The sequence below is a fragment of the Ranitomeya imitator genome, chromosome 5, assembly GCF_032444005.1.
Source record: "Ranitomeya imitator isolate aRanImi1 chromosome 5, aRanImi1.pri, whole genome shotgun sequence".
In the NCBI taxonomy this organism is placed as follows: domain Eukaryota; kingdom Metazoa; phylum Chordata; class Amphibia; order Anura; family Dendrobatidae; genus Ranitomeya; species Ranitomeya imitator.
Genome location: NC_091286.1, coordinates 339749353 through 339761971, shown reverse-complemented (window position 1 = coordinate 339761971; position 12619 = coordinate 339749353). Strand labels below are relative to the sequence as shown.

At 48.0% G+C, this 12619-nt stretch overlaps 1 protein-coding gene across 1 annotated transcript in view; it reads left to right on the top strand.

Moving 5' to 3' along the window:
- The window catches only part of NT5E (5'-nucleotidase ecto), a 127414-nt gene that overhangs the window by 82613 nt on the left and 32182 nt on the right, over window positions 1-12619 (top strand). The window contains exon 6 of the mRNA XM_069726419.1: window positions 8265-8373. Within this exon, the coding sequence (XP_069582520.1) occupies window positions 8265-8373 (109 nt within the window). The remainder of the gene's footprint in view (window positions 1-8264; window positions 8374-12619) is intronic.

Here is a 12619-nt window from a genome sequence, read left to right as displayed (position 1 = left end):
ACGAGGGGCGTTGTTTCTAGCAGGGCGGATGCACAGGCGCAGCCAGCTAACCATGATGACAAAAGACGGGAAACGCTACCAAGGGGGGTGCTGCGTATCATTAGAAAGGAAAGTCACACCTCAGGGACAGTGGAATGGTCTCAATGAGACACATTTTGTACGTGTTGAGTTCCACGTGGGCAAGGAGAAAAAGTCAGCCACCTTGTACAAATGCAGCAGTACTGCTGTACTAGGTGGCTGTTATACAAAGAAACACCTGGGGGGGTGGGGCCAGGTTCCCTTTAATTTCAGATCATGTGCCTGCGTGGCGTTTGCAGGTCATGTTGCCGGCTACACAGCAGGGGAACAGCTGGCGTTGCTGAACCCCACTAACACATTGGCTGGTGTTTTTCTCTGTGCAGCTAGCACTTCCGGGCAGAAACTGGAGGTGTTTGAGCCCATGGCCAGCAGGAGGAGGAGAGGAGCAGAGTGTAGGCCGAAGCCTGCACTGGTGGCAGCTTTTGTTCTGTTGTGCCAGCGTGGCTTGTGCTGGACACGTTGCCGACTACACAGCAGGGGAACAGCTGGCGGTGCTGAACCCCACTGACACATCACCTAGTGTTTTTTCTGTGTAGACAACACTTCCAGGTGGCAACTGACAGTGTTGAAACCCAGGGAATCAAAGAGGAGCAGAGTGTAGGCCGAAGCCTGCAGTGGAGCAAGTTGAAAGGGAACCTTTAACCCGCCCCCCCCCCAGGCATTTGTTGCTGAAAGAGCCATCTTGTACAGCAGTAACACTGCACATGGAAAATGGTGGCTCCGAAAATTATGCTCCTTGCAAACGCTGAAGTACACACTCATATAATGTGTCCCCTCACACCGTCAAACCATCCCGGAAGTGGGACTTTCCTTTGTAATGTGACACAGCACAGCCGTCATTCCAACCCCCTTGGTGCCGGGCGCCACCTCCTCAACGTTGTTTGGTTCTGTCACGGAGCCCGCGCTGTAATGTTATCCCTTGGACATGCACAGTTAGCGGTGCCCGTCTTCTGACATCATGTAGGTGTCAGGCTGGCAGTGCCTGTGCATCCAAGCTGCCCGAGATCCAACCTTGCAGTGTCATCTAATGTAGTCCCACTGCGGGCCAGGGATCCATGGGCATGCGCAGTGCATATCATCGCCTCTCACTCACCTCCTTCCTGCTTCTTCAGACTGTGCGGCGTCACGGCTGTGGCATGCTATTAGGGATCAGCTGACGCCGCCTAGTCTGAAGAAGCGTGAAGAAGGGGAGTGAGAGGCTAGTATATGCACTGCGCATGGCCATGGATACCAGGCCCACTGTGGGATCACATTAGACGACACTGCGAGGTGTGATTTCGGGCAGCGTGGACGCACAGGCGCAGCCAGGACGACAACAAATGATGTCAGAGGACGGGCAGCGCAAACTGTGCATGGCCAAGGGATAACATAACAGCGCAGGGTCCATGACGGAATCAAACAACGCTAAGGAGGCAGCGCACGGTGCCAAGGGGGTAGCAATGACGGCTGTGCTGCGTCACATTACAAAGGAAAGTCCCACCTCCGGGACGGTTGGACGGTGTGAGGGGACACATTACATGAGTGTGTAGTTCAGCGTTTGCAAGGAGCATAATTTCAAGAGCGACCTTTCCCTTGTGCAGTATTAGTGCTGCACATGGTGGCTCTTTCAGTAACAAACGCCTAGGGGGGGGGGGGACAGGTCCCCTTACATTTTAGTTGTGCCAGCGTGGCGGTCGCATGACACGTTGCCGGATACACAGCTGGGGATCAGCTGACGTTACTGAACCCCAATAACAGAGGAGCGACTGTTGACTGTGCACAAAGCACTTCCAGGCACCAACTGGCGGTGTTAGAGCCCAGGGACAGCAGGAGGAGCAGATTGGAGGTATTGCCGCACACACAGCTGGGGATCAGCTGACGTTACTGAACCCCAATAACAGAGGAGCGACTGTTGACTGTGCACACAGCACTTCCAGGCACCAACTGGCGGTGTTAGAGCCCAGGGACAGCAGGAGGAGCAGATTGGAGGTATTGCCGCACACACAGCTGGGGATCAGCTGACGTTACTGAACCCCAATAACAGAGGAGCGACTGTTGACTGTGCACACAGCACTTCCAGGCACCAACTGGCGGTGTTAGAGCCCAGGGACAGCAGGAGGAGCAGAGGAACAGAGTGTAGGCCGAAGCCTGATTGGAGCAAGTTGAAAGGGAACCTTTAACCCCCCCCCCAAGACGTTTGTAGCTGAAAGAGCCATCTTGTGCAGCACTAACGATGCAAAAGGAAAAGGTGGTTCTTTTAATTATGCTCCTTGCAAACACCGAAGTAAACACTAAAAATGTGTCCCCTTATACCGTTAAACCGTCCCGGAGGTGCGAATTTCCTTCGTAAAGGGACACAGCACAGCTGTCATTCCTATCCCCTTGGTGCCGTGCGCTGCCTCCTCAGAGTTGTTTTAAGCTGTCACGGAGCCTGCGCTGTTCTGTTAGCCCTTGGCCATGCCCAATTAGCGCTGCCTGTCTTCTGACATAATTTGGTGTCAGGCTGTCACTGCCTGTGCGTCCACGCTGCTCCAGATCCCACCTCGCAGTCTCGTCCAACGTAATCCCACTGCGGGCCTTGGAACCATGGACATGCACAGTGCATATCCTCGACTCTCACTCCCCTCCTTCCCTCTTCTTCAGACTGTGCGGTGTCACGGCCGTGGCATGCTATTAGGGATCAGCTGACGGCGCACAGTCTAAAGAAGGCGGAGGGAAATGAGCGAGACCCCGAGGGGAAGATATGCACTGCGCATGCCCATGGATCCCAGGCCCGCAGTGTGACTCAATCAGAAGACACTGCGAGGCGGGATCTCGGGCAGCGCGGTCGCACAGGCGCAGCCAGCCCGACACCAAATTATGTCAGAAGACAGGCAGCGCAAATAGGGCATGCCCAAGGGATAACAGAACAGCGCAGGCTCTGTGACAGCTTAAAACAACGCTGAGGAGGCAGCGCATGGCACCAAGGGGGTAGGAATGACGGCTGTGCTGCGTCACATTACGAAGGAAAGTCCCAGCTCCGGGACAGTATAACGGTATCAGTGAACACATTTTATAAGTGTTAAGTTCTGCGTGTGCAAGGAGCTAAAAAAAAAAGAGCCACCTTTTCCTTGTGCAGCATTACTGCTACACAAGATGGCTCTTTCAGTAACAAACGACGGGGGGAGGGGGGGACAGGTTCCCTTACATTTAGGTTGTTGTGCCAGCGTGGCGGTCGCAGGACACATTGCCGGCTACACAGCTGGGGATCAGCTGATGTTACTGAAACCCAATAACACTGGGTCGTATGTTTTTACTGTGTAGCCTGCACTTCTGAGCCGCAACTGGCGGTGTTGGAGCCCAGGAATAGCAGTTCAGGTGGTAGAAAGATGAACACAGCAGGAGACCTGGATGACACCCAATTACTTAATCAGGCAGAGGAGTGGCAAATTCCTGCGAGATCCAGGCCTGGTTCATTTTCAGGAAAGTAAGCCGGTCAACGTTATCGGAGGATAGTCGCATGCGACGGTCTGTTAGTACACCACCTGCGGCACTAAAGACACGTTCCGATAAGACACTAGCCGCAGGGCAAGCCAGCACCTCCAATGCATACTGGCTTAGCTCTGGCCATGTATCCAGCTTAGAGACCCAAAACTTGAACGGGGAAGAGCCGTCAGGGAGTACAGTAAGAGGGCAAGCCATGTAGTCTGTCACCATCTGACGGAACCGTTGCCTCCTGCTGACTGGAGCCGCCGGTGATGGTGTAGACATTTGGGGCGGGCACACAAAAGTGTGCCAGAGTTGTGCCATACTGGGCTTGCCTTGGGCAGAGGCACTGCTTCTGCTCCCTCTTTGGGCAGAGCCTCCCCCACTGCCTCGACGCACTGAGCTGCTTTGTAAAGCACTAGCAGCACTCCTCTCAGTTGGACAGGAGAAGATGATGGAATTCACCAGTGTGTCGTGGTACTCCCGCAATTTACGCTCCCGGGTCAACGCTGGGATGAGGTTTTGGACGTTGTCCCGGTAGCGAGGATCGAGGAGGGTGAACACCCAATAATCAGGCATGTTGAGAATGTGGTCGATGCGGCGGTCGTTTCTCAGGCACTGCAGCATGAAATCCACCATGTGCTGCAGAGTGCCAACTGGCCCAGAAACGCTGTCCCCTGCTTGAGACATGATCTCTGCCCGCTCGTCATCACCCCACCCTCGCTGTACACACTGACCACTGGACAATTGTGTCGCTCCCTCCTCTGGACGGAGCTCTTCCTCCTCCATTGACTCCTCCTCATCCTCCTCACAAATTGGCCCCTGCGTACCCCTTTGTGAGGAACCACGTGGCGCTGACTCTCCAGAAGCTGATGGAAAAGGTGACTCCTCATCCTCCACCTCTTCCACAACATCATCCCTTAACCCTTGCAAAGTTTGCTGAAGCAGGCAGATAAGGGGGACAGTCATGCTGACTAGTGCATCATCTGCACTTGCCATCCGCGTGGAATAATCAAAAGGACGCAAAACCTGGCAGACGTCCTTCATAGTGGCCCACTCTGTGGTTGTGAAGTCTGATCGGCGCTGACTGCGACTTCTTTGCGCCTGATGCAGCTGGTACTCCATAACTGCTTGCTGCTGCTCACACAACCGCTCCAACATATGTAACGTGGAATTCCACCGGGTAGGTAGGTCACATATGATGCGGTGTTCCGGAAGGCGGAATCGGCGCTGCAGAGCAGCAATGCGGGATCTGGCCAAGCTGGAACGCCGCAAGTGAGCACACTCTAGGCGGACCTTGTGCAGCAGGGCATCAAGATCCGGATAGTCCCTCAGAAAACTCTGCACAACCAAATTGAGCACATGTGCCAGACATGGGATGTGAGTGAGGTTGCCAAGGGCCAAAGCTGCCACCAGATTTCGGCCATTGTCACACACTACCATGCCTGGCTGGAGATTCGCTGGCAGTAACCACACATCGCTCTCCTGCTTGATGGCATTCCAGAGCTCCTGCGCTGTGTGGCTTCGATGCCCCAATGAAACTAGTTTCAAGATGGCCTGCTGACGTTTGGCCACGGCTGTGCTCATGTCGGTCATAGGTAAACATTCACGGGTCCATGTGGAGGTGGACTGTGACGGATCCTGCAGAGAGGAATCTGAGGAACTGGTGTAAGAGGAGGAGTCGATGCGTACAGACTGGATTCCTGCAATCCTTGGAGTGGGCAGGACACGTCCTGCGCCACTCGCACGATCTGTACCTGGCTCAACAACATTAACCCAATGGGCAGTGAGGGAAACATATCGCCCCTGTCCATGCTGACTGGTCCACGCATCGGTGGTGAGGTGGACCTTGCTACTGACGGCGTTCAGTAGCGCATGTTTTATGTTTGCCTCAACATGCCTGTGCAGGGCAGGGACAGCCTGCCTGCTGAAGTAAAAGCGGCTGGGCACCTTGTACTGTGGGACTGCCAATGCCATCAAGTCACGGAAGCTGTCAGTCTCCACCAGCCTGAACGAGAGCATTTCCAGGGACAACAGTTTGGCAATGCCTGCATTCAGAGCCTGTGCTCGGGGGTGGTTGGCCGAGAATGCCCGCCTTTTCTCCCATGCCTGTACTACCGATGGCTGTAGAGTAGACTGGGAGTGTGAGGATGACTGGGAAAGTGGTGCTGTGGGTGGAATTACACTAGGTCTCTGGACAACAGTGGAGGAAGAGGCAACACGAGATGAAGAGGTGGTAGCTGCCGCTGTTGGTTGGCCTACGTCTTCACTGTGTTTCTGTAACTCCACCGCGTGCCTGGCCCGCACATGTTTCCACATATTTGTGGTATTGAGGTTGCTGACACTTTTACATCTTTTTACTTTCTGATGACACAGCTTGCATTTGACAAAACAAATGTCATCTGCAACTGTGTCAAAAAAGGACCAGGCACTGCAAGTCTTGGGAGCGCCCTTTTTGGCTTTGGAAAGAGACAGGCTCCTAACGGGTGCCAAAGTGGAGGCTACAGGCTCCGCAGTCTTCCCCCTCCCTCTCCCTCTTTGGCCCGTAAGGGGAAGCTCTTCCTCAGAGCTGCTCCCACCACCTTCCTGTTCCTCACGCCACGATGGGTCAAGGACCTCATCATCTCCACTACCCTCTGCCACCAACTGCTCCTCCTGGGTAGTCTCGGCAGCACAGTACGCATCAGAAAGCGGCACCTGAGTTTCATCATCAGATGCGTACTGCGCTGTGGTCACCGGAGGCACTGGCCCACCTGCCTCTTCAGAGTCAGAGAGAAAAAGCTGTTGGGCATCACTGCACACTGCCTCTTCTTCCATTTCTCCAATGCTGCTTGGCTGGCCCCCTGTTTCCAAGCCAAGAGATTCAGAGAACAGAAGTAGAGACGGCTCCTGTCCTGGGCTCTCTGACTGCCTGGCCAATTTGGCAGGTGGTGAAGAGACAGATGGCTGCTCTCCAGTGCTCTGTGCCTGAGAGGATGTGGCACTAACTGAAGTCGATGCCGAGGCGTTAGCTGCCATCCACCCGACAACGGCTTCAATTTGGTCTTCACGCAGCAGCGGTGCACGGCGCTCTCCGACAAAGCTGCGCATGAAGGACTGTTCCCTGCTGAAACTGAGTGACGACGAGTCACCGGCGCCCGCAGCAGGCACAGAATCACCACGTCCACTCCCTGCTCCTCTCCCTGCTCCGCGCCCACGCCCACGTGCCTTACTCCCTGCCCTCTTCATCTTGGTTGACAGATAAAGATAAGCAGAAAAGTACTAAGGCCTTAGCGTGCTTATTCCTGAAATGCTCCTCCTAACAGGTGTAAGAAACACTAATGTTGTAAAGTGTGGACTAAACTTTATTATTTTTCAAATGTGGCCTACACAAGTGTTAAGTTGTGTTTGGTGAACTTTACTTTTTTTTTTGTGCAGATCGGGCTACAGAGCTAGTTTAAATCACACGGAGACCGTGCAGACAGCCGTAAACGGCGCTGCAAGGCCAAAAAACCCTCCTCTAGGTTATCCTATGTAGTGTTTTTCCACTATTTAGCTGGAGACGGGTGGAAAGACACTAATAGGAATTTTTTTTTTTTAATTTTAAACAGGCTGCACTATTTGAAAAAAAGGAAATTGTTTTTCAAGGTATGAGGCAGTAACGCACCCTGAGCTGAATCCAACCGGCTATAGCTGCACACAGACTACAGGGCGAGCTGCGCTCACACAGAGACCGTGCAGACAGCCGTAAACGGCGCTGCAAGGCCCAATAAACCCCCTCTAGGTTATCCTATGTAGTGTTTTTCCACTATTTAGCTGGAGACGGGTGGAAAAGCACTAATAGGGAAATTTTTTAAAAATTTTTAAACAGGCTGCACTATTTGAAAAAAAGGAAAATTTTTCTCAAGGTATGAGCCAGTAACGAACCCTGAGCTGAATCCAACCGGCTATGGCTGCACACAGACTACAGGGCGAGCTGGGCTCACACGGAGACCGTGCAGACAGCCGTAAACGGCGCTGCAAGGCCCTAAAACCCCCCTCTAGGTTATCCTATGTAGTGTTTTTCCACAATTTAGCTGGAGACAGGTGGAAAAACACTAATAGGAAATTTGAGAAAAAATGTGCAGCAGGCTGCACTATGAGCAAAAAAGGACAACTGTGTGAGGCAGTGTGAACCCCCCCTGAGCTGAATACAACCGGGTATATGGCTGCACACAGACTACAGAGTGAGCTGCACACACACACACAGAGACCTTGCAGAACGCTGTTTAAACAGCGCTGCAAGGCAAGAGCAAGGTGAACAGTGAAGAACACACAGCGTTTTGCTAAATTAGCCTTTGGAAAGGAAAATAAAGCAATTAGCTAGCTCAACTGGTCCTCAGTTAGAACACAGCGTCCAGTCCCTAACTGAAATCACAGCAGAGTGAGCGCAAAATGGCGGCAGCGTTTTTTATAGTGCAGAGTGACATCATTTCAGCAGCCAATCACAGCCTTGCCAGTACTTACATGCCCACCATGCTAAACAGGATGTGCCCACACTTCCAATCATTCCTCATTGGCTGCTGCGTTCTGTTTGAATTCTGGGAACTTCCGATTCCGGTATCCGATACGCGGGAAGTATCGGAATTCGGTATCGGAATTCCGATACCGTAAATATCGGCCGATACCCGACACTTGCGGTATCGGAATGCTCAACACTACTAATGACACTACCAATTGACTGGTCATTAACTATGATAGGGATTGTCTTTTTGTTTTCTAAGATATATAATAATCTTCGGAATCCTGATGAAGTGAGATGGAATCATGTTTCCATGTGCATCATGAATGGTGGTGGAGTAAGAGCATCGATTGACGAGAAATCCAGTAATGGTATGTGTAAACCAATATGTCCATCTTATTAAGGATATACACGAGATGCATATACAGGAAAGTACTACTCTTCCTTTGACATTATAAGGTAAAGGCAATGATTACGTAAGATTTATGGGTTGAACACAGATCTCTTTGAGAATCTGCCTCCAGAGCTTATTTTAAATGAAGGGGGGCATTACCAGTGTGAGACATGTAGATCAGGAGAGCAGATTCTCAGTCATTACATGTCTCACACTGGTAAAGCCCCCTTTCCATTAAAATAAGTTAATGAGAAGGATTCTCAGAGAGATCCGTGTCCGTCTCATAGATCTTAACAGATCATTTACATATAAGAAAAACGTGGATTTCACTGAAACAAGACATCGGATCTCAGATATCAAGGTATCATTTTATTCAGCTTTCTGTGATCTACATGTCCATTTGGATGTCCACACATATCCCCTTTAACCTGACAAGTGATATAATGATAACTCTGAATGTAGTCTCTAATATGTATCAATACAATTATATGTGTTTAGCTGATTGCCATGTGTCTGGGGTGCACATATTTTTATCATCAATACTCTTGTTTAGCTTCCAATAAACAATTGTTTCATGCAATCAAACCACCAGGTTGGGAAAGATGGCTACGTAGATGATGGTGGGATTTGTTGTTTTATTTCTATTACTGTGGATTTTTCTAGATTTGCTTTTTTCGCTACGTAGATGATGCCTGAGGTGAAAAGTGGAATAGGGATTGTTGTAGAAATGGATTTTCTTCATTTGAAAAGGTGCTTTAATTTGAAAACCTGGGGTTGCGATGTAAATCCTTAAGCAAAGAGTGGATCCTCTAATTGATGAGTGACCATGCTTGGATAAGAGGTTATCCGAGTATGCCTGTGTGCTAATAAAGTATCTTCTACGTGCTCTAATACTATGTTCTAGTCGCCGTGGCTTCATGTCTCGTGGCTGTTTAACAGTGGCTACACATGCAGGGATTGCCTGTTTGTTAGGCAATCCCTACATGTGTTGCTCCGGTTGAACAGCCACGAGACATGAAGTCACGGCCACTGGAACATATTTTTTGAGCACGCTAAAGACACTTGGTTAACACCTTATCCTAGAACATTTGCTAATCACAAATCGGCACCAATTCATCAACTTTCAGTTGTATCCCGAACAATTTTGGCATGGTGAGCTTCTTTTTTTGGACGAGACTTTATAACATATTAGTGCAGTATCGCACTGCATGTATTCTTAGCCATATAAACATGTGCTAGAACTTTACAAGCTCTTCATCCAAAATCACAACACCATGGTAATTTATAGTGCGATTGCATGCAGTTTTCTATATGAATATCAATTCTTTGATCATTAGGCAGCATCATTTATCAGGTATACTGTATCTACATGTATTTTACTTATTTGAAGTTAGTGCTTTCAGATTTTCTGTTTTGACTGCCTTGTGTAAGTTTTTCTAGTTGGCATACTGGACCTGACCACTAAGTGACTGTTCTCTTTTCACATATTTTCCCATCCAGCTGAACTTCCTGCCAACATTTTTATTTTAGAAAACTTTTCATCTATTATCGCCTGTTCTAAAATGTCATTTCACATCAGACTAAAACTGTTTATTATTTGTATTCATTGCTAATAGTTTGCTTTCCATTCATTTAAAACGGTGCTGAAACCTTCATGGACATTGCTCGCTATTTTTAGTTATGCCTGTGTCATGTAGACTATGTCTCTAGCCAGACACATCCTTTGGCAAGCAAACCAGCACTGAAGTCATAGAGTATATATTGTCTGACTGAGTCTTAGACATAGGTATGAAAACAAGTGCAAAATAAAAGCAACGTGCTGCATTTCAATTTTCATGATATACTTTAAAATTAAAGTGTGATTTGATAGCAAACTTTACCTGCACTGTTTTATACTTGAGATGAATTCTTTACTTAACCCTTTCAGGACCGATGAAGTATATTTACGTCATCGACCATGTCCCTGCCTTGGATGCTGGCTGACACGCTGAGCTCATATCTTTCCCCGCACTTGATAGATTATTTAATTCACCCACGGCTGTTAACCAGTTAAATGCCTCTGTCAATTACTGATAGTGGCATTTAACATGTGCAAACTGTAAGCGCGTCATTGATCCCGCCTATCGGCACCCCCGTCACATGATCACGAGGCGTCGATGCATTGTTATAATAGCCAGGGGTCTGCTGAAGACCTCGCTGCTTGTCATCACTGACCTCCTTCACAGGAGATTGTGATTTTTGCTATACATAGCAGGGCTGAAGCACTTCTATGTATACTACAGGCGATCGGCACCTTCAAGTCTCCTAAGAGGACTATTAAATACAGTAAGAAGTTAAAAAAAAGAAGTTTTAAAAATAAGTAAAAACAAAAACATAAGTTAAAATCACACCCCCTTTTGCCCCATTAAAAATAAAACAATTTAAAAATACACATATTTGGTATGGCTGCGTTCAGAAATGTCCAATCTATCGAAATATAAAATAAATTAATCTGATTGGTAAACGGCATAACAAGAAATAAAATCAAAATGGCAGAAATACGTTTTTTTGGTCTCCGCAACATTACAATAAAATGCTATAAAAGGCAATTAAAACATCATATCTACCCAAAAATGGTATCAGTAGAAACGTCAGCTCAGGGCACAAAACATAAGCCCTCACACAGCCCCAGATCCCGGAAAATGAATATTTTACTGGTCTTGGAAAATGGCGACAAAAGACAAATTTCTGATGAATTTTTTTCACCACTTAAATAAAATAAAAAAATATGCATGTCTCGTATCTGCTTACTCATACTGACAAGGAGAATCATATTACCAGGTCAGTTTTACCATACATTTAACATGGTAAATAAAAAACTCAAAACCATTATGGAATTACTCATGGTCATTACATATTATTTGGCGCTGTATAAAAGCACAGTCCGCCACAGTTTTGTGCACTTCTGAAACAAAGGAAACTACTGAACAGTGGCCAGAGTGAGTCACGTCACTCGGTGACTTAGATGTAAACCCCAAAGTAATTGCTAAGCCTAAAGCGCAGTATAAATGTGATCCCAAACGTTATGTAAAATGTTCCCAATAGAAGCTTCAACTCGGCTGCTGCAGAGATAGGGTCAGAATCGTGGTTTTTAAAGTTTGTGTAGGTCCGCAACTCTTACATCCACAACTCCTGAGAAACCAAAAGTCCTTCTTAGGGCTAATTCGTGAGTCCCGATATTGCAGCGCTAGGCAGGCAGGGCACAGCATATCCACATCAGTGCAAGGCCTGCAGGCACTGTATGTGCGTCCACTGGTCCCACTGCATCCTTCCCAAAGCTCCATAACTGCCTGCTGCTGCTGCAGCTTTTTTACTGTCTATAAACCGTTTTTTTTTTCAAAAAAATCCCCCCCAAAAAAATATACAGTCTGTTCTGTCAGACTGAGGCCTGTTGAAAAATTATAGTTTGTCAGTCATACATAGCATAGTTGTGTGTGCTACCCTTCTGCCCACTTTTTTTTGTGTCTTAAATTCACTGAAAAAGGCCTCATATATCTCTGTGCTCTAAGTTTGGGCATTGGAGGCCGGTGTACTCACTTTGTGGCAGTATGATACTCAAATTCTATAAAGCGCTATTCAGCCTAAAAAAATTCTGAAAGGCCACAGATTTGTCAGTGTGGTATTTCTGTAACAGTCGGCAAGTATCTCTGCTCCAAGTTTTGCCATTGGAGGCTGGTGTACTTACTTTGTGGTTGTGTGATACTCAAATTCTATACAGCGCTATTTAGCCCCCCAAAAAATTTGAAAGGCAGCAGATTTGCCAGTGTGGTATTTCTGTAACAGCCGTCATATATCTCTGCTCCAAATTTTGCCATTGGAGGCCGGTGTACTTATTTTTTGGCTGTGTGATACTCAAATTCTATACAGTGCTATTCAGCCTAAAAAAAATTTTGAAAGGCCACAGATTTGCCAGTGTGGTATTTCTGTAAGAGCCGTCATATATCTCTGCTCCAAGTTTTGGCATCGGAGGCCGGTGTACTTATTTTTTGGCTGTGAGATACTCAAATCCTATACAGCGCTATTTCGCATACATTAACTTGAAAAAAAAAATTAACACAGTCTGTGAGGTCAGGTTGAGGCCTGCCTGTTGTTTGGGTTTGAAAAATCGTAGATTTTCAGGCATACTGATCACATATTATTTGGCTACTAATAAAGACATTTGTGTTGAGGATTTGAAATAGTGC